The sequence below is a fragment of the Grammomys surdaster genome, unplaced genomic scaffold (assembly GCF_004785775.1).
Source record: "Grammomys surdaster isolate TR1022 unplaced genomic scaffold, NIH_TR_1.0 126313, whole genome shotgun sequence".
NCBI classification, from domain to species: Eukaryota; Metazoa; Chordata; class Mammalia; order Rodentia; family Muridae; genus Grammomys; species Grammomys surdaster.
Window position 1 is genome coordinate 3768908 of NW_021621113.1, and position 21640 is coordinate 3790547.

Genomic DNA, 21640 nt, shown 5'->3' on the forward strand with positions numbered 1-21640 from the left:
CACACAGCTGTGGGTGTGTGTGTGCAGCTGCCATCTTGATTTCTTTTGCAGAGAAGTTGGATGGCTGGGCTGTGCCTGGTGGGGTGAGAGTTGGGGAGTGGGGTTGGGAGGTGGGTGGGTTTTGGGGGGTGGGGGAGGGTAGGAGCTGGGGTTGGGGTGAGGGGGTGGGAACTGGGGTGGGATGAGGGCAGGGGAGGGTTAGGTGGGGGTGCATTTTCTGAACTCAGTGCTGCCCCGTGGGGGTGGGTGAAGTGAGGTGGAGGGGAATGTGGGGAGTAGGACTGGGAAGGGGTAGGACTGAGGTTATCCATGCTGTCATTGTCACCCTGGCCGTCCTTCTGCCCAGAGCCTGGCCATAGGTCACATTCCTGCCGAGAGGCTCTGGGTCTCCCTGGTGGAGCTGGTGAGTACGAGAGGCATAGAGTTCTCACAGGGCTGAGGGCCTTTGGGGACGGACCCCACAGGGACCCTTGGGACTAATGTGGACTGCTCCCCTCCCCACCCGCCCATCTCTGCATCTGTTGGGAGAGAGACTTGAACACTGATCTCTCAGGCCTAGTTTAGTCTTGAAATTGAGGTCTGGTTTGGGAGTGTGTGCTGTGGGGACGTCAGCCGAAGGCGCTGCTCACACACTGCCTTCCTGGTTCTCACCACAGCTCTGTGAAGCGTACATTATCATTGTTTAGCCAAATATAGGCTCAGAGAGGTTATATAACTTGCCCAGAGACACCCAGCAAATAAATAGAGCTTGACTTGAACCCAAAACTTTCTGAGCCCAATGCTGGGCTCCCAGCCCAGCTCACATTGTCTCTGGTCACCAGGACAGTGGAGCCCTAATCTGGCTAATTGGGGGAAGGAAGCTGGGGTAGAATTAATTACACTTGATTTTGTTCTAGCTTTTGCAGCATGATTAGCAGGGTGCTGGGCTCCTGGCCCCTGGCGGCTGACCTAATTTATTTGTCTGAATGCTTCTGCACCTTACCCTGTCTTTCCTCCTCCAGCCTCTCTCTTCAGTCCTCTGTGTGGCTTTGGCAATGTTACTCAACCTCTCTGGGCATCAGCGGTTTCCTCTGCATCTGTCTCCTCCAGGAAGAGGCTGTGGCTTCATTTCTGTAATTGTTGAGAGATTAACATAACTGGTAATCAATCACTACTCACCCCCCCCCGCCCCTCCTGTTCCTGCTTTGCACGGCCCTGGCTACTCCTAGCAGCTCAAGAAACCTGTTCTTACCAACTCGGTTCACAAATGAGGACCAAGGGACCAGATTCTGCACTGCCCTGTCTCCCTACAAGGTGGAGAAGGAGGTGGAGAGGGTCCCTTGGGACTTTGTCGGTTACTTAGGGCTCTGAATAGGGGATGTGTCTCAGAGCTAGCTGTCAGTGGCTGCTGTGGACCATGGGGACATGTCTACCTTAAGGCCTCATCTGGCTTGCCTGGGCAGGGAATCTGGGGAGACAGGGTGACCTGCAGGAGGAAACCATCTGCCCAGGCCCTGGGAAGCCCAGCACCTCCCACAGCTCCACGACACTGGGGAGAGAAGCCCGTGGATGGGCGGGTAGCTGGCAAGGGGAGCTTGCTTGTCATAGGGCCAGGTTCCCCACAACCCTGGACAGGAGTCTGGGTGTCTTTGCGGGCTGAGGCTTTGTCAGTTCCATGTGAACGTGATAAGGAGGGGTGGGACATTGTAGCTGATCGGGCGCACATGAGTTTGTGCTGTTCCTGGGGGGGGGTGCATCTCTGTGAGCCTGGGGGACCTGCTCCAGGAGTGAGGGACCTGCGTCTTCCGTGGGAGGCTGTGTGCTGTGAAGCAGATTCAGTCACTGAGGCCAAGCTTGGTGAGCAGTAGTGAGGCTGCAAGCACAGGAAGGTGCTGATTGCTGATGTGGGTGTCAGACTGGGCAAATGGGGATGGCCATCCGTGTAGGAAACCTGGGCGCTGGCTGAACATGGGGTGTGGTGGTCTGGAGCACTCAGAGAGAAGGACTTGGGATGACGGTGGTGCTCACGCCTTGGTTGTTGGCCAGCCTTGCTGTCTGGCTCTATAGATTGAAGAGAATGACCCTCCCCTCCCAGGAGGCGATGATGATGGTGATGATGATGATGATGGTGATGACAACGGCCTGATACCCAGGTCCCCAGTGGCAGGAAGGAAGATGTTCTACTGGCTGTTTGCCTTGAGTTGGCCATGGGAGAAAACATGTCAGGGGTACTTCTTCTCCTCATGGTGTGTGCTGGACCATGACGTGCAAGTGTGAGGGATTGGATTCAAGTTGTGATGTGTGTGTTCGAATGGAACAGGCAATGGAATAAGAGTGCCATGTGACCTAGGGTGACCTAGGGGATGGGTATGTGCACACATGGAGGTGAGCCGAGGCGCGTGTGGTCCTGAGTCTGCTGAGGTTTGTGTGGAACAGTTGTAGCGGTGAGTTATTCATTCATAAGTTCCCTAAGGTATGTGCACATCTGGAACAAGAGTGCACTAGCATACACTACTGGTAAGATCTACCGGGCATGTGCACTGGGGTCTGTCAATGCTGCTTTTAACTGTGACCATTAGGTTGTATGTCTGCTGAGGTGTTGGTATGAAGGAGAGTGTGTGTGTGTGTTCACAAGTGTATTATGGATATGCATGGGCATGTATATGTGTGTGTGTTTATGTGCATGTGCATGTGTGTGTGTCTGCTGAAGGGTGTGTGTCCACTGGGATATATGTGTGTGTGTGTTGTAGTGTGTATGTGCTGGAGTGTGTATACATGTGTGTTTATGTATGTGTTTACTTGGGTATGTGTTCAAAGGACTGTGTATTTGTGTGTGTGTGTGTGTGTGTGTGTGGTATGTGTATGTCACGGGGGTGTGCTGGGGTTGTGTAGTTGTGATGTGCACATTAGGCTGTATCTTCTCTCAGTCACTTGCTGGGACATGGATGTCTGTAGGTTGCTCAGCCACAGGGGGTTGTAGGTCGCTTCAGTAGAGAGCTCCAGGGAGGGTCAGTCAGAAAGGCCAACAGGGCCCAGGGCACTAGGACTCTAAGGGGGTGACAAAGACAGCTGTGCTCTTCAAGTGTGAAGTCAGGCAAATGCAGATGCTGTTCAAGGGTGAGACACTGTCTTTGCCCCCCACCCCCAGTTTGTGACATTTAAGGCTTTCTCCACTGCTGCCTTGAAGGCTGCACACACACACACACACACACACACACACACACACACACACACATCCCTTCTGCTGTCCTCTGGGAGCTGAACTACCAGCATCCCTAGTGTCCTGCAAGCCACCGCCTCCTTCTCCTCCTCCTCTTCCTCTTCCTCCTCTTCTTCCTCCTCTTTTCTTCCTTTTCCTTCTCCTCCTCCTCTTCCTCCTCCGACCCACAGGGCGACATCAAGGTGACTAGGGTATGGGCCACCCTCCTGCCCTGTCCAGGCGTCCCTGGAGGAAGGATGTCTGGTGGAGGCATGGTGGGGAAATCACTAAGGTTGCCTCTCCCCAGCAGCCTCTGATGAGTGAGACTAAATTGAAATGTGAGACCCCCTCCCCAAACGTTCTCACCTCCCTTTCTCCCCAGCCCTGCCTGCTCTGGCCTTCCCCCTCTCCATCCCTCCTGTCCTCTGATCCTTCCCCATCTCCCTCTCCCACACTCTCCAGCTCTGTGGGGAGCTGCAGCTCCTGGTCCTTAGCATGGAGAATACGGTTGCCATGACAACCGTTGTCATGTCAATGGCTACTGAGCCAGGATGAATAGTATCTAGGTGAGTGCTACCTGAGTGGAGGCTGATGGGTTCATGAGAGGCTACATGCTCCTTTCTGAGCTCAGAGCTGCATGGAACACCCCCCCCACCCCACACACACACACTTCTCTCACAGGCCCCCAAAGGCATGCCAGTCTGCTGCCTTCAATGGCTGCCTCTAGGTGAGTGTGTGTTGGTGCATGCCTGTGTCTCTGGCTGTGTCAATTGCAGCTTTGGAGCTTTGGGGCTGTCTCTGGGTTTATGCAAGCCCTTTTTGGCCACTGAGGAGGCTTGAGGAGTCCCCATTTTGGCTCCTGTGTTCACTCTTATTTTGGGTCCCTGGAATGACAGATCTCTTACAACGTTCCTTCCCAGCCTGCTTCGAAGGAGAGACAGAGATTCCTGCTTAGTCCCCAGCCTGCTGTGTGGCATCGGGCTACTAGCTGGAAAACGAGAGGGACAGGTGTCCAAAGCTCCTACAGGATTCTAGCTTGTAAAAGATGTGACTCTTGTAGCCCAGGACCTGGGGAGTGTGGGTTGGGCAAAGATGGGAGCTGGTGGGGGATGATGGGCTCGCTCTGAGCTTCTGGGATGTCTACAGAGGAGGAAGACCCAGTGATTAGTCATGGGGGCAATTACACTAATTGTTCCACCCCGTGACTCACTGGTATAAAGTAAATACTGATTAATTCATTACTTCCAGACGTGTGTGTGTGTGTGTGTGTGTGTGTGTGGTGTATGAGGGGCACCTCCTGGCTCCCTGCCCTGGCTGGTTTGGCTGGTGCTCTGGAGCAGGTGCTGGGGGCTGGGGGCAGGAAGCCAGGACTAAGAGCCTGTCTTTGGCTCGGCATGAATTCTAGAAGCGTCTGTGAGTGGCAGGGGTGTGAGATGCTGAATGTAAACCTAGTGTTGCACTAGTCTAGTTCCTCCTCTGCTCACACACCTTCCATGGCTCTCCACTGCCAGCTGGGGGGCAAATGCCCGGGTACTACCCAAGAAACCCACCCACTGGCTAGGCGCTGGGCCCTCTGTGACCAGCCTGGTGACATTGTATCCACACCTCTAGCCATTCCAGGTCCTAACTCCAAATCAGCCATCCTAAGCCTCCTCAATGCCAGGAACCTTGCTAGACAGGGTAGGCACCATCTTGGAGCATCTTATTCGTAGATGGTGAATGGGAACAGCCCCTTAACATTGGTACTTCAAAGCGAACTGCCCAGAGCTTCGGGCATCGTGACTTGGGAGCATGAGATGCCTTTCAAAGAAGAAACACTGGAGGTGGAAAGAATATGGTAGGTGGAGAGATCAGGGGCCATGGAGGGTGCTAGGTGAACCTGTAGGGTAGGCAAGGCTAGCCCAAGGGAGGCAGCTACATTGACCAACCACAGAGTGTATGTATTAAGTTTCCCTTACCTGGGGCACCTTTCTCTTTGGATTTTGGTTGTCAGATGCAAATGCCCTAGGCTTCAAATTCTAATACCAGGAGCTTACCCTCAAAGCTCTGGGGGTGGGGACCACGGCCAGGGTAAGTCAGGCGGCAAGTCAAGGCCACTTAGCAGTCTTTGGAAATCTTTTTCTCTCTTTCTCTCTTTCTCTCTTTCTTTCTTTCTTTCTTTCTTTCTTTTTCTTTTCTTTTTCTTTTTCTTTTCTTTTCTTTTCTTTTTTTTTTTTTTTTTTGGTTTGGTTTTTCGAGACAGGGTTTCTCTGTGTAGCCCTGGCTGTCCTGGAACTCACTCTGTAGACCAGGCTGGCCTCAAACTCAGAAATCCACCTGCCTCTGCCTCCCAAGTGCTGGGATTAAAGGCGTGTGCCACCACCGCCTGGCAGTCTTTGGGAATCTATCAAGCTTTTGAGGTTCTTAGTGCTGGCTCCAACTGTGGGCTATCAGAGCTGAGAACAGCTGCTCCAGGCTTCCCAGGTTCTGACCGGGAAGGGTCCTTAGGCCTGGGGAGCTAGACAATTGGAGAAGCCTTCTGGAAGCAGAAGTACATGCCCCGCCCCATATACTGTGGGGTAGGCCAGGCAGGAGCTAACTTTCTGTTAGGAGAAGAGCCTGGGCTGGCTTATCATGGATAGTCCTTCTCTCCCGTCCCATCCTCCCCAGCACCCATGTCTGTCTTATAGAACTATCTCCTTGCCTTTGCCAATTTTTGGTGTCGTTTGGATCCCAAACCTCATTTCACTCCTAGCCCTCTGGGCACTGGAGCCTCAGTTTTCTCATCTGTGAGTTGGGCTGGTGGCTGCCACCTTAAGTCACTTATCTTAAGGCCCCAATGGGATCCTGTCTGTGGGCACTGTTCACCCAGAGGTGATGGTGGACCTGTGTTGAATCTGCAGCACACCAGCGTAATCTTGGGATAGTGAGAGAGACATTTTTTTGTTTGTTTGTTTGTTTGTTTACCAAATGCACAAATGGAATGAACAACCCATTCAGTGTGCAAGCGACCTGTTTTGGTTTCAAACTCAGCAGGGCATGCTCTGAGCCCATTCTCCTGTTGAGGATTTTCATGGCTGGGGCTGGGGGAGTCGGCAGCCAGTGGTCCCTAGTGGCAGCTGGCAGGTAAGGGAGAGCTCTTCTGCCATGGCCTTGGTAGGTGGGAAGTGGCCATCCGCCAACACCCAGCTCTCTCTAGCACGTATGGGCCACTCTGCCCATGAATGTGCCTGGTGTCTCTTGGGCCTGTATGGGCCAATACCGTGGGTACCTAGCTAGCCCTGTGCGTGTCTGCACCCTCCCAGGCTCAACGCTGGCGCAATGAGAACTTCGAGAGGCCGGTGGATCTTGAGGGCTCAGGGGACGACGACTCATTTCCTGATGATGAACTGGACGACCTCTACTCGGGGTCGGGCTCTGGCTGTAAGTAGTCCTGGGTCTCCCTCCTGTCTCTGGTATCTAGCACCAGCCCAGGAGACTTTAAGGTCACTTGAGTGAGTACTGCCACTGTATGGAGATCAAGACCTCAAGGAGGAGGAGGGCAGAGCAGCCTTCTGGTAGGGAGAAGGCTAGGGAAGCCTTCAAAGCCCAGGACTCTTGTTCATGTGTCTGCATGTGCAGCCTGGGCTTGTGTCCAGTCTCCTGCTCCTGCCCCATGGCTCCTGCCCCATGGTTCCTGGTCCGTGGTTCCTGGTCCATGGCTCCTGCCCCATGGCTCTTGCCCATGGTTCCCGGCCCGTGGCTCCTGGCCCATGGCTTATTGGAGAAACATAGATAGCCACTCAGTGTTCCCAGCTCTGCACTCATTATATACAGAGGGCTATGGGAAGTCCTCATCAGGGATGTCCTTTTGGTCCCATCTGGAGCTGGTGACCCTTTGGGTCCATCAACAGTGGGCATGCTCAGGTTGAGGTAGGGCTACAGTGGGCTTCAGGGGCTTGGGATTGGGTTGCGGGCTCTGTCTTTAGTCAACTGTGAGTCAGGCAGGGTGAGAGTGGATGCAGCAGCCCTGTCAGAGCCTTGTGGCAGCTGAGTGACTTCTGACCTCTTGCAACTCACATATTCCTATCTGCTGAGGAGGTAACCTTCCTCCCAAAGGCACTGGGAGGTGGGGACAGGAAGTCGGTATGGTCATCAAACTGGTAACTGAGATAGCGTGCTGAGATGGACCTAGCCGGGAACCGGTGTGTGACCCCGGCTCCAGGCTCATGCTCCTTCCTGGGCTGCCTGTCTTAGCTCTGCCTCTGCTCTCCCTCCAGTGTCTGCTTTAAGCTTCTTCCTCAGGAACCTGGTGTCTTCCTCTAAGATGTCACTGTTTCCCACTCTCCCTCTGCCTGCTCAGCCCTTGCCGTGGCCTCTCCCCACACTTCCTAACTCCCTCATCGCTTCCCCTCCAAGTCCCTCATTTTATCTCTCCCTGAGTTGTCCCTGTGGCCTGGAAGTGCCCCACAAGAAGGCCTCATCCCCTCTGGTGATCTGCTCACGTCGGGAGGTGGAGTGGCTCAGGGTCTCTGCTACCATGGCTTTGTCCTCGGGTCTGGCCCTTCCCACAAGGCCTGGCCTCGCCCTCCTGTAACCCTGAGTGGATGGCTTCCAGTCAGAGGCTTCACTCAGCAGTTGCTAGGCCTCTGGAAGAGTGGGTTGGCAGAGTCAGGGCAGGCTGCCTGGGCGTCGTGGCCCCCTCGAGGATTTTGGCTAGGCACTGGCTAGCATCTGCTCAAACCTCTTCCTTACTGTCCTGTTTTTCTGGGGAAATTGCTTGTTGAGGTGGGGTGTCCTGCTGGGAAGGCGATGCCTACCTGGGGATCTGTGGTGAGGAACACCCACTCCCCAGGGCTCTCCTTTCCCACCCCCCAGACTTCGAGCAGGAGTCCGGCCTTGAGACAGCCATGCGGTTCATCCCTGACATGGCCCTGGCTGCGCCCACCGCACCTGCCATGCTGCCCACGACCGTTATCCAGCCAGTGGATACCCCATTTGAGGAGCTCCTTTCTGAGCACCCTAGCCCCGAACCAGTTACCAGTCCCCCGCTGGTGACAGAAGTGACAGAGGTCGTGGAAGAGCCCAGTCAGAGAGCCACCACCATCTCCACCACCACATCTACCACTGCGGCCACCACCACAGGGGCCCCAACTATGGCCACAGCACCTGCCACAGCAGCCACCACTGCCCCTAGCACTCCCGCAGCACCCCCAGCCACGGCCACCACTGCTGACGTAAGGACCACCGGCATACAGGGGCTGCTGCCTCTACCCCTGACCACAGCTGCCACAGCTAAGGTCACTACCCCAGCAGCGCCCTCACCGCCCACTACTGTGGCAACCTTGGACACGGAGGCCCCGACACCTAGGCTGGTCAACACAGCTACCTCGCGGCCACGAGCCCTCCCTCGGCCAGTCACCACCCAGGAACCCGATGCTGCTGAGAGGAGTAGCCTGCCACTGGGGGCCACTGCTCCTGGACCCACGGAGGTGGCTCAGGTGAGGACACTGGGTGAGGGGTTAGCGTAGGCAGAGGTGGGTTGGGCAGGGACCAGGAGGTGCCAGGGGTGAAGTAGGCAAGGTGGGCCTGGTGTGTGTGCTGGGTGGGGGCCTTAGGGTGGGGTTAGGGGAGGTCAGAGAGCCAGGGCACCTGAATAATGGCTGCTATTGAGCCAAGGCACCAATTAGGTGGATTTGTGGGTTGGAGTTGGGAAATGGTGGGTGGCGTGCTGGGAGTTCATGTCCAGAGCAACATTAAAAGATCATCAGCCAACGGAGCGTGGTGGCACACCATTTTAATCCCAGCACTCTGGAGGCAGAGGTGGGTAGATCTCTGTGAGTTTGAGGACAGCCTGGTCTATAGAGTGAGGTCCAGGATGGCCAGAGCTAGATCCTATCTCAGGAAAACAAAGAAAAGAATAAACAAGAGGTTGTCCCCCTGCATTTAAGCCGTCTGCCATCTTTTTTTCTCTTTAGTCTTAGGGCATTAGCTGGTAGTTGGTGCTTTCTAGTCTTCATTTCTTTATCTGTGAGGGGAAGACCAGAGAAGGCAGACACACCTGTAATCCTAGCACTGAGGAAGCTGAGGCAGGAGGATTGCTGCAAGTTCAGGTCAACCTGGACTACACAGCAAGACTGTTTCAAAGAGAGAGAGGGGAGGAGGGGGAGGGAGTGAGAGGGAGAGAGAGGGAAAGAGAGGGAGGGAGAGAGAGAGAGAGAGAGAGAGAGGCCTGTCATGGTCTACACATTGTGTTTCTTGACCATTTAGGTCTTAGAATTCTGGAACAGTCCACAAGCTGGCTGCTCAGCTGTTGTCATTGTCATAGTCACCGTGGTTGTCATCATCACGGCCTGAGGGTGACTGAGTGGGTGCTGTGGGGAGCACCTGGCTGCAGCCAGTGCAGGGCACTATCCCTGAATACTCCTCCAGCCCCACCCCCTCCCATCGCCTCTTTTTACAGGTGAAGCAGAGGGTGCCATGTTTCTAGGTTCCTCAGGTAGTAGCTGAATCAGGATTCAAATTCTGGCTGGCTGGGACCTCTTGAGCTTGGACTCTTAAGGATGGGAGGCTCCTGATGCTAGGGGTTCCTAAGGCTGGTGGGTTCCTGAGCTGGGGGCTCCAAAGGCTGAGGGGGGGCTCCTAAGGTAGGGGGTTCCTGAGTCTGGGGGTTACTAAGGCTGAAGGGTCCTAAATCTGGGAGGCGGTGCTCCTGACCTGAGAGACTTCTGAAGCTGGGGGCCCCTGAAGCTTGGGGGTTTCTGAAGCTGGGGGACTCCTGAACTGGAAGCTCCTGAAGCTGACCAGTGTCCAGGGCTAGGGTTAAGCTACGTAGGGCAGGGGATTGAAGGGAAGACCATGTTGAGAATGGAGGAACTCCAGGGGACTGCAGCCTGGCCTTTGCATCGCACCAGGAATGTGCACAGGGAACCCAGGGTGGTGGCACCTGCCTGTGAGTCCAGCACCTGGGAGGCGGAGGCAGGAGGATTAGAAGTTTAAAGTTGTCCTTCCCTATGTAGCCAGTTCTAGGTCAGCCTGGGCTACATGAGAGCCTGGCTGGACAAACAGTGTTATCTAGCACCAAGCCAGAAGGGGACACTGACTGTGGAGACCCACAGAGCATCCTGCCTTCAACCTCACAGGAGCCATAGGGCCTAGGAGCGGACTTTAGAACCCAGCAGACCCTCTCAGGCCAGTCTCATAAGACACAGGCCCAGGCCCTTCCCTCAGAGAGGGAGCCTTTCAGGAAGTAGGAATAATAGCAGGGTGTGGCCCAGAAGCAAAAGCAGAAGCAGAGGCAGGTGTAGGAGGTTTTGGGGCCTGGCCTTGCCATACTCAGGCCCACCCTTGCCTCTCTCTCAGGAAGCAGCTGTGTGCACCACCTCTCAGCAGCTCCCACAGCTGAATTTCAGTTCTCAGCTCTCAGCTGCTCTCGCCTCTGCAGTGGGGAGCTATATACTGTTGTTCTGTTGGTCTCTGGGTTGGTTTGGGGATACCAGCTCATGCTCGGCAGGCTTGCTCACGGACTGGCCTCCAGGTGAAAGGACCTACTTAGGCAGTACACATGAGGAGAGAGCCAGGCCCCAGACAAACCCCCACTCCTGCACAGGAATTGACCAAGGATTGTTCTAAGGCAGCTGGAGAGGAAGTCACAGGGACAGGATGGGGACAGGATGTGGCCAGGATGAGAACAGCAATACCAGGTCCAGTAATTGGAAGTGCAGACTGGAATCAGAGAGGTCTAGATTTTAATTTTGCTTCCACCATGTATTTATTAGCTGGATGTCCTCGAGAAAGTCACATAACTGCTCTGGGCTTGTTTACCACTCTGTAAATTGGGGATACTAATCCCTTCTTTGTGGGGACAGTACTGGCCACACTCGGTGTTGGTTTGTATGTATGGAGTACCTAACCCAAGTCACACTACTGTTTCTGCAGACCCCAACCCCAGAGTTCCTTCTGACCACGATCCAGGAGGAGCCAGAGGTCCCAGTAAGTGGGGGGCCCAGCGGGGACTTTGAGCTGCAAGAGGAGACTACACAGCCGGACACGGCCAACGAGGTGGTGGCTGTGGAAGGAGCCGCGGCCAAGCCGTCACCTCCACTGGGGACACTGCCCAAGGGTGCCCATCCAGGCCCTGGCCTCCACGACAATGCCATCGACTCGGGCAGCTCAGCCGCTCAGCTCCCTCAGAAGAGCATACTAGAGCGGAAGGAGGTGCTCGTAGGTGAGGCCAGGTTCCAGTGAGGCAGGAAGGGAAAGTCAGGGCTTTACCCCTGAGCCTCTCCTCCCACCCCACTCTTCATTCTGAGTTCTCTCTCTAGAACTTTCTTTATACCCTCTGACCCCTCCATAGACTCTGACTTAGGGACCTTACTTTTTGGGGTCACCCCAGTTGATCCTTCCTAGGTGCTAATCTCTGACCTGTCTTTGGCTTGACCTTTAACCCAGCCTTGACCTAAGACCTTGAAGGCTTTACCCTGGTTTACTTGGGATCCAAGTGACTCTTCTATCAAAGTTCCTGTCTCCTCATGGAGACAGCGGGTGGTGGTCTGGCAGTGTGAGGGAGAGGCCTTCCCTTCCTAATAGTTTAAGGAAGTGGGGCATCGGATGTTTGATACTGACAAGGACCAGGTCACCTGCCTCCATCCTAGGTGATACAGAGTCATTGCTGAGCCATTGGAAAGGAACTGGAAACTGTAGATGGTGCCAGCACTGTCCTTGCTGGTATTCTGTCTCTGACTCCAGGTCCAGGAGGACCCCCAGCCTGCTAGCACCCAGACACCCTCTGAGCTGCCTCTGGGCCTTGACCTCTGTCTCTTTCTCCACAGCCGTGATCGTAGGTGGTGTGGTGGGTGCCCTCTTCGCTGCCTTCCTGGTCACGCTGCTCATCTACCGAATGAAGAAGAAGGACGAAGGCAGCTACACCTTGGAAGAGCCCAAGCAGGCGAGCGTCACCTACCAGAAGCCTGACAAGCAGGAGGAGTTCTATGCTTAGCAGAGCCACAGTGCCTCCTGCAGCCTCGACTCCGTCTTGCCCAGTCCCTGGCCCCAACAGCAGCCCAGGCCTGATCCTGGGCCTGGGCCTGGGCCTGGGATGGAGCCTGGCCCTGCTTCCTTCTGCTCAGGCTGCTAGCATAACAGACTGTCCTAAGGAGCAGAGGCACCGCCATCTGCCCCAGACTGTGCCCTTATGACCCCTTCTCTGGTCCCATTCCCTCCAGCCTGGGGCTTCAGGATCTTGTGTCCCATGGACAAGAGGAAGGAAGCCCTTGTTGCTGGTTGAAACGGGCAGGGCCAGGGTTAAGGTGGCCCACAGTGCTTACTGATGTCCTCTTCTTGCTACAGAGGCCACCATGCTGACTTCTGGAACCAACACATGGTACATCTAACCCTCCAATTCAAAATCATCCAGATGCTGTGGCCTCTCTCGACAGGAGGGTGTCCTTTGTCACCAGCCTGAGCTTGGTATGAGGTCACTGCCCCCTCTCCCCTGCCTAATACACATGACCCCAGGCTGCACCTCTTTCTGCATTGCCTCCCAGGGAAAGGGCTTCCTCAGTGCACAGGGCAGCCAGTGGTGAGGGAGGCCACTCCAGTGTCCCTCCTGAGAGGGGATCCACATCACCTCTGTCAACCACTGCTATAACCCTATAATGCATTCACACAGGAGACAAAAACATACCCAGTCCTGACCACCCAGCCAGTGAGACATCACACACACGTACCACCTTCACACAGTGCTCAGACATCCTGACACTTCCCCCACGTAGGCCACTGTCATCGTCGCCAGTGGCGACCACGCCACCTTCCTCCCAATTTATCTCTTTACACATATAGGTCCTGCATCTGGCTCCTCTAGCCATCTGGGTCACTGAGGAAGGCAGGACCGAGTTGTAGGCATCAGCCCATATTGGGTCCCCCAGAGTCACCCTATTCCACTTGGTCCGCACCATGACACCTATACCAGCTACACTGATGCTGATTCCAGCTGATGTCAGTCACAACCCCACACAGATAATGCAGGCTCTCCCTCCCCACTGTGGCTCACAGAGAAGTTTGGGGCTAGCCTCCACCAGCCAAGTCTGAAGGAAGAAGGGAGCTAGGGTCTCCCAGGACCAAGGAGCTGTGTGGGTTATCCCTGGTCTCCATGTATCTCTTTTCTGCTCTGAGCCAGGAGCTGTCTCTGCCTCCCAGGACACGTGTCTCCAAAGTGCCTGTGAGGGTGGGCTCCGCCCAGGCCCTCTGTGTCCCCTGCCCTGCCCTGGCCTGGTGAGGCCAACCTCAGGCCTACCCACCCTGGGTCCTCCCTGTGGACACAACTGACCAGGCAACTTGGCAGTTCTGGCTACAACCGGGTGGACTCATAGCTTAGCAGGCTCATCCCAGTACCGTAGGCCCTGAGAGTCGTTGATGGGGACAAGGGTGACACAGGCTCAAGTCTACCATCCTGTCTCTGTTATCCTTAGAAGTGGGGCTATTTCAGAGGTATTTTAAATGTGGGATCACCATTTTCTTTGTGAAAGGGGTGTGCCGAGGGAGCTCTCAGCACCAAAGGGACACGGCTTAGGTAGTGATTGGCTTCCATCATCTCTCACACGTCCCAGGTTCAGTCAGGTGATCACATGATTTCTTTCTGTTTCATTTTAAAGATTCCCTGACAGCAGAGTTGGGCAGAATGAAGGGCCACATCTGGGCAATGGGACAGATTCTAGGCAATTCGCACAGTTTGTCTTTCTGGGGTGGCGGGTGTCTCCCTGTCAGGCTCTGTTCTGTCTTCCAGACCCCCAAGACTCCCTCAATGGGGCTTTAGAGTTCTGTAAGGAAGCCAGTTGGCCGAGACTTTAAGGAGGGGAAGGAATGAGAGGTGCCCTAGGCCCATGAGAGGTGGAGGAGGGAGCTTGGCCAAGATCTTCCCAGCAGCAGGGGAGCTGGATAGGAGTAGAGGAAAGCTAGTGTCCTAGACCCTCCCACTTCTTCCCGGTAAGCTGCGGTCTTGAGGACTAGCACTTTGTAGAGAAAGGCTCGGGAACTGGGGGAGGCAGCCTCCAGGTGCTCAGCCCAAGGGGATACTGGGACCAGGGCAGGAGGCCCCAGCTTCTGTGTTGGGCTCACTTCTCAGGGTGACTCTGACCCTGGGGCTGTGGGTTTGGCCTCTGGTACCAGCGCTCTTAATGTGTCAGCATTTGAGAGAAGAGGCTGTGGGTCGGTCTAAGTATGGGGTCCAGGCCCCAAGGCTAACGTCTAGGCTTTATGCCTATGACGTTTGCCCTGAAGGTTAGTGGTGTGAGCAGCCCAGATCCACTGGGCTAGCCTGGTGAGGCCAGGACAATTTAAGAGAACTCAGTTCCAAGAGTGAACTGAACTCTTCCTAGTGCAATGTGGGTGTGGGGTTCCTGCCCTACCCCAAACAGTGCGGTACATGCAGAGCCTGCCCAAAGGAGTCCAGAGACACCTCAGTGCTCCTGGGAAGGTATTCAGGACGCCGGTATGCCAGGAAGCATTCTGAATCAGAGGAGTTGATGTGTCCTGTACCTCTCTGGGCCCTGGTTTCCCTAGAGTATGACATTCTGGGGTCAGAGAGCTGAAGAGCTAAGCTTCACCTCTCTTGGGGGCCAGACTAGGACTCTATGAGCAAAGTTGATTCCTTTTGATTGCCAGAGGCATGTGGGTGACAGCCAGGACTGGCCAAGCAGATCTGCAGCAAGAGCTTAGGATGCTGGGGCTAGACCCCCCTGGGCTTGGCTTTGCTACCCATCAGGCCTCCAGGCTGGGGCTCATGCCACAGAGAGCAGAGCCAATGCTGCTTTCAGGGCAGGGGTGGCTGCCTGGGCTGTCCCAGCTTTCTCCTGGGATGTGCCTCCCTAGCCTTAGTGTCTGTAAATAGAAGCCCACACTGTACAGATCTACAGAGAGGTCCAAACTGGGCCCTGGAGTCACCATCTGAGGGGCTGATGGCCTGGCTTCCCCCAGGTGCCCTCTGGGTGCTTGGGTATGCCTGGCCCTGGCGTGGTGAATGCATGTAAATACTTTTCGTAGACAGTGTGGCTCCAAAGAGCCCCCTGAGACAGTGTCCCCCCCCCACTGGTTCATCCCCTCTCCTGTATAGAGCCCTCCCAGCCCCTGGGCCACCAGGAACAGGGGTTTCCTCCCTTCCCCAGGCTTTTCCTACCCGTTCTCTCCCTATAACCTGTTTATTAACCAACCCTGTCCTGAGTTCATGGCCAAAACTTAAATAAGAGAAGGAGGAGAGGGTCAGATGGATAAAGATAAAGATACCAAGGCCTGGTCCATCCTACCACGGGTTTGGGAAGGACAGGGCTTGCTTTGTTTCGTTTTCTGTTTGTTTTGTTTTTGTTTTTTAACATTTCCCTGTGCTGTGCCCATTTATAAGAGGAAATAAAATTAAGCTGAAAGATGCTGTGTGGCAGCCCATGTGTGATGTGAGTAGGGAACTGGCTTGGGAGGGACAGCCCATGCTCACCTTGCCACCCAGCCACTGTCCCTCTGGGGAGACGGAGATTCACCCAGGGCAATAGAATAGCATCCACACGGGAACCGTGAGCTAAACACTGGTTGGTTGAACGAGGGGAAATGGTGGATATGACTGTGTGGTTGGGCAGGGAGGGGGAGGGGGGTTGCTGTTCATCGCCTGGGGGGAGACTCCAGCTTCAGACTGCAAGGATGTGGGAACTAGATCCCTACCTGAGCGGAGACTGTGCCCTTGGGGTCTGACATACCTATTCTTGTTGGTTTTGTTTTTTTTTATTTTGTCTTGTTCTGTTTTTTTTTTTTTTTTTTTTGGAGACAGATCACTCTGTATAGAGTTTGGCTGTCCTAGAACTCACTCTGTAGACCAGACTGACTTCGAACTCACAGAGATCCGCCTGCCTCTGCCTCCCTAGTGCTGGGATTAAAGGTGTGCGCCACCAGCACCCGGCTGATATGCTCATTCTTGTGTCCAGGTAGTGGCATTTTCCAGCCTCAGGTTCTGGCCTTGGGTGCTCCGAGTCTATTTCCCTAGCTGAAAAGTGGGATGATCACGTGTCCCCTGTGGAGCGCAGGGGCGGGGCATGGGGGGGGTGGGGGCGGGGAGGGGAGGCTCCGTGAGGAACACAATAATTTTCCCCATCACTAACGTCCTCCTGGTGTTTTTGAAGACAGTGTACGGACAAGGGCAGGACTCGGAGACCACAAGTTTCTGTGGCCTGAATCACTGGGTGTGGGCAGAGCAAGGCCCCTCCTAGCCTCTCTGGATACCAGAGCCAGGGAGCCGACACAGGCAGGCCAGCTCAGTGCCTGTCCCAGGCTCTTCTCACGCTATGAAAGCTGCAGGCCCACACTCGCTATTGCTCCTGCTCCTCTGGGGACACACAGGGCTGTTTGACCCCAAGGCAGGAGATAGAGGGCAGACATGGGTGTCACAGTCGCAGTCTGCCCTCCTCCAAGGGGAACCTCCTCATGACTCATGATTCTTGCAGGTGAACTAGCCTGGGATACCCAGTAGCGAAGCAGGCATCCTGCAAGCAAGGCAGGCAAGGAATACCACCTGTGGCATGGCACATATATGCCTGCACACGCATGCACGCACATGCACACACACACATACACACACTCACACCATAGCCAGTCAGACTGTGGGGCCACTAGCCTGGCAGGGAGTTTTTTTTTCTTCTCAGCTGTCACCTCCACTGGTTCCAACCCCCCCCCCACTGTGTGGTAATTCTGAGACAGCTCCCCAGGGCCTCAGTGGGGGGACTTCACATGACTTGTTTCCAGAAGGCTCCATCCACTGCCAGGGTACATCCTGCTGTGTTTGAGCAGTGAACGCTCATTCTCAGTGTGGCAGAGTAGCAGGCTCAGTCTTGGAGCAGCTGTGTGTGCTTGTGCACGCCGTTTTCCCTCTCTGAGCCTGGTGTCCCTGTATGTGCACAGAGAGGACCGTGCTTGGGGAGCGTGTTGAAGATTCACGGATGTGAGAGTCTGACGTAGCTGGTGGGAGGCTGAGAGTCTGACGTATCAGGTGGGAGGCTGGGCCTTTGGTTGTGGGTAGCGGGACTTGGATTGCTCTCTGCAGTGTCAGGGTCTTGGCAGAGCTGGCTCTGCCATGACTACATGATGTGAGTGAGTTGCTTCAGCTCCAGGGGTCGGTTGTTTCACCTGCAAAATGGAGACTGTAGAGGTTGCCTGGTACGCACAGCACCGAGAACCATGTTAGACATGGAGAAGACACAGGATGAGTGGGGGTTATTATTGCTGTTGCCATTACAGTGACAGTGATGATGGTGATGATGGTGATGATGGTGATGATGGTGATGATGGTGATGATGGTGATGATGGTAAGGATGGTGATGACAGTGAGAATTGAGATGATTTAATAGCCTTTTTAGATAGTCTAGGCTAGCCTAGAACTTGTGGCAATCCTCCTCCCTCAGCCGCCCAAGTAATGAGATCACTGGGGTCTACGACTAGTTCTGGCTAGGCCTGGCATACTGCCTACTGAGTAAATAAACGACCTGAACCTGGGCAGGGGTCAGGCGACCTATGCTGACGTAGTACATACAGACCCTGACCTGAGCCAGCCTTCATCGGGAGCAGCACTGGCACTGCGAGGAGCTGGGGCCTCCCCTCTGGGCCTCTGGATGAGTAGCAGAACCGAAGGAGAGGGGGAAGAATGGCCGTTTGTTTCTGTAAGTCCAAGAGGTCACACAGGCCAGCCGAGCCTCCTTGGGAACAGAGTGTGCTTGGTTTCTGGGGGCCACCCACCTTGTTCTGTTGGGCTGAGGGTGGGCTGGCGGCCATTAGCGGTCCCAGTCTGCTTGCAGCCGATTCTGAGCCCCATCTCCCTCTGGAAGGAAGGAGGCCGGGCCTGCTGTGGGAATGGAGGACTTGGGGTGGGCATGGAGAAGTGGATCCATTGGCAAAGGAGGCTGGGCCAGGATCCCTCGTGCGAGCTCTCCACATCAGTCTATGCTGTCCTTGCAACGTGCATCTGCAGGTGGAGAAACTGAGGCTCTAAGAGCAAGGATGCAAAGCCCTTTAGCAAAGAGGATGCCGGGAACCCAGGCCAGAGCCCAGTCTCTTCCCTCCCCTCCCCTTCCCTCTCCCCTTCCCCCCTCCCCCTCTCCTTCTCCTTCCCTCCCCTTCCCCCTCCCCCTCCCCCAACAGCTGTGTGCTGCCTGAGTGTAGGCCCAAGTCAGCAGCTGAGGAGCCAAAGGGGCGGTAGATGTAATTGAAAGACTGAAAAACAATACATGTGACATCATGGGGGAGGGCGGGGGGTGGGTTTCCCGTCGGTGCCCCCCCCCCCCAGGCTCTGTGCTTAGTTCTTACACAGAATCAGCACCCTCGTCTCACAGCCAAGATTGGCTTCATCAGCAAAACCCAAGCTATGAAACATTCTATCAAATGGTCCACTTCCTTCAATAAATCATTTGTAAAGAAGGAGAAAGGAACTTAGAATATATAGAAAATGCACACAGATGTACACACATGCTTATTTACTAAAATAAAGCTGGATGGCATTCCTGAGGATGGACGCCTGAAGCTGACCTCTGACCTCCACGTGTAGTCCATATATGGATACAGCACACTCACAGGCAAACACACTAAAGACAAATAAAAAGAAAAACAACTTTTTGAGACGGGATCCTGCTGTGTTACCCAGGCTAGCCCTGAATTCCTGAGCTCAAGTGATCCCCCTGCTTCAGCTTCCTGTACCTTGGACCATAGGTGTGCACCCACCTAAACACTCTATAAACAAGATTAAAAGATGTAGTGCCAAATACTGTAGAAACTTGATCTGAATCCTGCTTCAAATAAATCATACTTAAAAATGCCAGTTCTGACACAAGTGGAAATTTGAGCTCACTGGAGTCTATATAGCCTGAGTTTATATTTAATTAATTCTCGGTGACAGTCTCCTGAAGCCCAGGTTAGCCTCAACCTTCTTAGTAGCTCAGGATGGCCTTGAATGTTTGATCCTTCTGCCTCCATTTGCCAAGTGTTAAAATCATGAGCATGGGTCACCAGGTTTGTAGGGAGTTGGGGATCTAACCCAGGGTCAGTCATGCATGCTAGCCCAGCACTGCGACATCAGAGCCACACCCAACTCCACTCCCTTTAATATTTAAAACATTTTTCAGCAAAGAAGTGGTGGTGACACTCGACTTTAATCCCAGCACTCGGGAGGCAGAGACAGGCAGATCTCTGAGTTTAGGCCAGCCTGGTCTACAGAGTGAGTTCCAGGACAGCCAGGGTTACACTGAAAAACCCTATCTTAGAAAAAAAAAAACCAAAAAACCCCAAAACAAACATTTCCATCATTTGCTTTCTTTTTCCTTCCCTTCTCCCTTCCTTTCTTCCTCCCTCCCTTCCTTCCATCTTTCCTTCCTTCCTTCCTTCCTTCCTTCCTTCCTTCCTTCCTTCCTTTTGTGTGTGTGAATGCATGTATGTGTGTGAGAATGCACATATGTATGTGTGTGTGATGCACGCCTTTAATCCCAGCACTTGGGAGGCAGAGGCAGGTGGATTTCTGAGTTCGAGGCCAGCCTGGTCTACAGAGTGAGTTCCAGGACAGCCAGGGCTATACAGAGAAACCCTGTCTCAAAAAAAAAAAAAAAGATTCCATCTATCTATCCATCCATCCATCTATCATATATATATGTATGTATGTATCTGTGTCTATGTATTTATATATCTATGTATCTATCATATACGTATCTATCTATATCTGTCTATGTATCTATGTACCTACCATGTATGTATGTATCATCATCTATATATGCATGTACATCTCTATTTAGCGTGTATATATGTATGTATCTATTATATATGTATGTATTTATCATGTATGTATGTATCATCTATCTTTTTTCTTTCTCTCTCCCTCTCCCACTGAACCTGGAAGTCACCATCTCAGTTAGACCAGCTGGCTACTGAGCTCTGGAGATCTCCCTGTCTCTGCCCTCTGCTCCTGCTCAGTGCTGGGGCTACAGACGTGAACTTGGCTTTGATGTGAGTGCTGGGCATCCAAACTCAGGTCCTAATGCTTGTGTGGTGACTTTGCTGTCTGAACCATCTTGCTAGCCTTACTTTTATGTTTATAACACACACACACACACACACACACACACACACACACACACACACACAGACACACACACACACTTCATGCAGTACTAGGACTTGAACCTAAGGCCTTGGGTAAATTCTACTAACTGAGCTACACCTCAGTCCTCTGTTTGTATTTTTGTCCACAAGACAGTTCTGCTTTTCTACAGAGGACAGATTAGCTCCCAAGGGCTGTGGGGAACTGGAGGGGGTCCTGTCCCAGTAAGGCAGAGCTGTGCACCGCTGTCCTCCTGTTACCTCCCAGTGTCATGCTGCTCTCAATTGTATACCATCCATTTCCAGCTGGTCAGCACCTCCAGGTAAAAGAAGCAACTTTCCAGCTGGTCTCTGACAATAGGGAAGCACACAGAACCTCTCAGATAGCCACAGCTTTAGAGACCCCTTCCACAGAATCATGAGAAGGAGCCTTCCCAAGGAGTGGTGGGCTGAGCCCCCTCAGTTCCTGGGAACTCCCGACCCCAGCTTCTGGGATGATGGCACCATCTTTGAAGGATGTGTGATTTGTGTCTTTTCCTCAGCCCATTGCCTAGGTTCTGCCAGGTCTATACTCCCATCATGCCTTGCTGTAAACATTGCTGCTCACCCTCACCAGCCAAACGTGATATAAGAAGGGAGCATGAGCTAGCAGACACAGGTCCTTCCTGACTGTCTAGGGGGTGGAGTCATCCCATACCCTTAGCCTCGGCTTCATCCCCTGTATTATGCCCCGTACCAGACATAGTCTAAGCATCTATTAGTGTTGGGCGATTAGGACAGTGTCTCGGGCAGATGTTAGATCCGTTCATATTAGACGGTTCTTTTTTTCTTTTTACATAGGTCACTATGCTAGCCTTACATTACTATGTAGCTCAGACTAGCCTCAAACTTGGACCAACCTCCTGCCCCAGTCTCCTTCATGCTGGCACGACGGATGTGCACTACCATGCCTTGATCTCTTTTCTGTTTTTTTTTTGTAGTTGTTGTTGTTGTTTTGTTTTTTTGACAGGGTTTCTCTGTGTAGCCCTGGCTGTCCTGGAACTCACTCTGTAGACCAGGCTGGCCTCGAACTCAGAAATCCGCCTGCCTCTGCCTCCCAAGTGCTGGGATTAAAGGCAGGCCCACTAACATCCAACTCATTTCTCATTTTGAGACAGGGTCTTACTAAGTTGCCCAGGCTGACCTTGAACTTGTGATCCTCCTGCCTCAGCCTTTGGAGTAGCTGGAATGATAGATCTGTGCCAACATACCCAACTTGGGTTTTGAAGTTCTCTATGAGAAGAAGAGAGGTTGTTGACGGCCCGGCTGTCAGTTCCCCAAGTATATTGTTGAAAGTCTTTAGACAGCAATCACCCATACCTCTCCTACCTTTGTTTCCCCAAATGCTTTTAGGAG

At 53.7% G+C, this 21640-nt stretch overlaps 1 protein-coding gene across 3 annotated transcripts in view; it reads left to right on the top strand.

Moving 5' to 3' along the window:
• The window catches only part of Sdc3 (syndecan 3), a 32938-nt gene extending 17372 nt beyond the window's left edge, over window positions 1–15566 (top strand). For all 3 annotated transcript variants that reach the window (XM_028759789.1, XM_028759791.1, XM_028759790.1), the window contains exons 2-5: window positions 6463–6580; window positions 8015–8637; window positions 11075–11363; window positions 11968–15566. In XM_028759789.1, the coding sequence (XP_028615622.1) occupies window positions 6463–6580; window positions 8015–8637; window positions 11075–11363; window positions 11968–12134 (1197 nt within the window). In that variant the 3' untranslated portion in view covers window positions 12135–15566. The remainder of the gene's footprint in view (window positions 1–6462; window positions 6581–8014; window positions 8638–11074; window positions 11364–11967) is intronic.
• The last annotated feature ends 6074 nt before the right edge of the window (window positions 15567–21640 follow it).